Source organism: Oncorhynchus tshawytscha, linkage group LG08 (assembly GCF_018296145.1).
Source record: "Oncorhynchus tshawytscha isolate Ot180627B linkage group LG08, Otsh_v2.0, whole genome shotgun sequence".
Classification (NCBI taxonomy): Eukaryota; Metazoa; Chordata; class Actinopteri; order Salmoniformes; family Salmonidae; genus Oncorhynchus; species Oncorhynchus tshawytscha.
The window spans coordinates 24,359,566-24,362,942 of record NC_056436.1 but is presented as its reverse complement, the minus strand read 5'-3'; the positions used below and the strand labels follow the sequence as shown (position 1 = coordinate 24,362,942).

At 42.8% G+C, this 3,377-nt stretch overlaps 1 protein-coding gene across 2 annotated transcripts; it reads left to right on the top strand.

The window, feature by feature from the left end:
- The first annotated feature begins 265 nt into the window (after positions 1-265).
- LOC112232886 (protein yippee-like 5) lies at positions 266-3,057 on the top strand. 2 transcript variants are annotated; one of them, XM_024400157.2, is made up of 3 exons: positions 266-564; positions 947-1,139; positions 1,479-3,057. In XM_024400157.2, exons 2-3 carry the CDS (start codon positions 999-1,001, stop codon positions 1,701-1,703), a joined length of 366 nt encoding a protein of 121 aa, XP_024255925.1. In that variant the 5' UTR covers positions 266-564; positions 947-998; the 3' UTR covers positions 1,704-3,057. The 2 variants fall into 2 exon arrangements, with proteins under 2 accessions (XP_024255925.1, XP_024255924.1); XM_024400156.2 differs by having other exon boundaries at positions 271-564; positions 981-1,139.
- Positions 3,058-3,377: the final 320 nt, after the last annotated feature.

The following is a 3,377-nucleotide window of genomic DNA, read 5'->3' as shown; positions in this document are numbered from 1 at the left end:
CTCAATACTAAAACGCATTCCTTGGTAAAACAACGCAAAAATGCCACCTGCTGGAGGGAGTTGGGCCGTATTATTTTTTGATCGAGTTGGGCCTCTTCCTTTCCCTCTCTGAACCAGTTGAGAACTGTTCTAACCTATAGGAGAGCACTTTGACACACCCCCTCCTTTACACACGCCTACTACTTTCCTTTGGACACAACCACTTCCTTCCACATGCTTGCTACTTTCGTTTCAACACACCCACTTGCCCATATTCCGGTTTCCATATTGAGCTGTAGCTACCTCCTTCTCAAACGATTTGGTTGAAAAATCTTACTAACTCTACCCACTAGAGAGCAGAATACTGTGTTCATAGCTGGAATGCTATTCGATCTAAGTGCCAGTGCGACGTTCTACGTCACGTCATCGTACCGGATGTTGATACAGAATCCGCAGGAACAGCTGGGAGAGAACAACAAAGCGACAACGAACCCAACAGAGTTTGGGGAATAAAATAATTAACGTGGAAAAGGACGGCTTAGCTACAAATAGCTAAAACCCAACTAGTCGAAAAGTCTTTAAACGGTAAGACTGGGTTGTGTTCAGGCAACAACACGTCATATTTTTCCGACCTTCTCTTGATGCCATCGACGTCGTTTGCTAAATATGGCGTTACTGAGTTTGACAAACCGGCCATGAAAGAGAGAGTGCGTGCGCGAGACACAGCGTCGTCAGGGACTGACTTTATTATCGTTAGGGACTGACTGTATTATCGTTAGGGACTGACTGTTTTATCGTTAGGGACTGACTGTATTATCGTTAGGGACTGACTGTATTATCGTTAGGGACTGACTGTATTATCGTTAGGGACTTTATTATGACAGTTGTCAGGGATTTGTGTTCTTCATTGAACAGTTTTTTGAACAGAGTATAGAGATGTAATTTAAATGATCTCTCTGTCTTTCAGAGAGCAGCATTTAACCTTCCGTTTGGTCCTGCAGGTGAGTGTGTACTGAACCATGGGGCGGATCTTCCTGGACCACATCGGGGGCACACGCCTCTTCTCCTGCGCCAACTGTGACACTATCTTGACCAACCGCTCAGAACTCATCTCCACCCGCTTCACCGGAGCCACCGGCAGAGCCTTCCTCTTCAACAAGGCAAGCGACACCTCCACTGCATGACACCAGCCTGCTACTGCCAAAGACATGTTTTCACATGAGTACTTTTATCCCTTGATTGAAATAGTCCAATGTGAAAACTCCTTTTATGCATAAACACTCAAACTAATATATTTTATTCCAGGCTCACTATCACTATACTTAGCTATGTATAACACACAAGTGTACTCACATAATTTACACAGCAAGTTACATAACATGTGACACCTAGAAAACCCACTTCCACAAAAGACAGAAGTAACACCTAGCAAACATACATGTTTATTACCATGTTACGACTGTGTAATAACCTCTGCATTATTATTCATTATCTGTAAGGTGGTGAACCTGCAGTACAGCGAGGTGCAGGACCGCGTGATGCTGACGGGCAGACACATGGTGCGAGATGTCAGCTGTAAGAACTGTAACAGCAAGCTGGGCTGGATCTATGAGTTTGCCACCGAGGACAGCCAGCGCTATAAGGAGGGCCGCGTCATCCTGGAGAGAGCACTCGTCAGGGAGAGCGAGGGCTTCGAAGAACATGTCCCCTCTGACAATTCCTGAGCTGATGCTCAAAATACTCGCTCATCCCTACGCCCCTGCCCTAACCCTCCATAGCCCCAAGCTCATTATTCCAGACACTGGTCAATAGTCTAGGCTCCACCCACAGCTTTGACCTAGCTAGGACTTTTTGACCTCTCCTGATTGGCTGGATCTCTTGATGCATTGTTGGCCTCTCCTAAACCCCTCTCTCTTTCAAAGACCACCTTCTGTCACCTAGAGACATCGACGGGCCCGCTTTCACATAGCTACGGACTCCATGCACACGTGCAAACACAGGATTTTGAAGGCAACTACACACACTGCAAGGCACACAGACTCATATTTACATACTTGACATGCTCACATGCATGATTAGTAGATGTATTCACTGACTGGATATTTTGTCAACGTTACAGCTGCAGTCACTATAACTCCCTCCCAGTGTTGTGTGTACTGTGTATCCTTATCCTCTATCTGGCTGCTGTGCCTGTGCATGCATTGTGAGGACCTGCTTGTTGCCATGCACATCCCCACAAGTCCCTCCTTTTGTGTGTGAGGAGTGCGAGCAGCCTATTGCCTCTTAGTAAGTGAGGAGCTGAGCAGGGTAGTATCATGCCCAAAGACTGGTGGCCTGCTGGGCTGGCCTTCATATGAACTGTTGCTGTTCCTCTCAATTTCTGACAATTCCCAGCCAGTTGGAATGAAGGGATCTGTGTTCTCTGTCATGCTGTTCTTTGTTTCCAATCCCTGCCCAGGTTAATGTACAATAGATAGAAATCTAGAAGAAAAAGAAACGCACACCTATTAAGACGAGGTGCTGGCTAGCGGAGTAGAAACTTGAAAATAAAAGAGAGCCGCACACTCTAGGAGCTCAGATGCAAAAATGTAATACCAACGTTTCGACAGCCAAGCTGAGCTCCTAGAGTGTGCGGCTCTCTTTTATTTTCAATAGATAGAAATAACACATGATTATCAGAAATGATTATAATTGTATTAATGGTTAGTATCATTATTGTATTTTTATTCTCAGATGAGTCATTGTTTTAATTGGTTTGCTTTTCAAATCAGTTTATTAGTCGAGTACACAGATTTGCAGGTGTTAAAGCACCTCCAACAGTACAGTAGAATGTCACGTGAATACAATACAATTTTTTTTTTTAAATTAACCAAGAAATTACAGAATGAGTAAAAAAAAATATTGCTTTTATTATGATTATTGTTTTTCTTTATGTATTTTTAAAAAACAACGTCCGATGTTTTTCTTGATATGAGGTATAAAAAAAGAGTAAGATTGTCTCTTTTTCCAGTTATCCTGCTTGGGCAATTTTTCCTCTGTAGTGATGATTTCTGAATAAAGTGTGTATTCTTGCTAAAAGTAATGTTTCCAAATGTTGTTTGGTACAGTTTGAGCTTTAGTTCACTAGATGGCACCAGAAAACTGATTACATACTAAAAATACAATGCGTGTTGTGATGTGACTATGGTTATCCTATAGACCAGTGGTTTCCAAACTGTAATAGTAGAATGCACAACCTGCAATTTCGAAATTGGGTAGTGCATCATCAGTTCCTATTGTCATGTTAGTCATTGCATACCGTAGAGAGCTATTTATAACCTGTCAGAAATGTCCAGATCAACTAGCCTATGTCAGCTAAGGTTTTTTAATTTAGGTTTTTTAGCCCAGAGATATTGTTG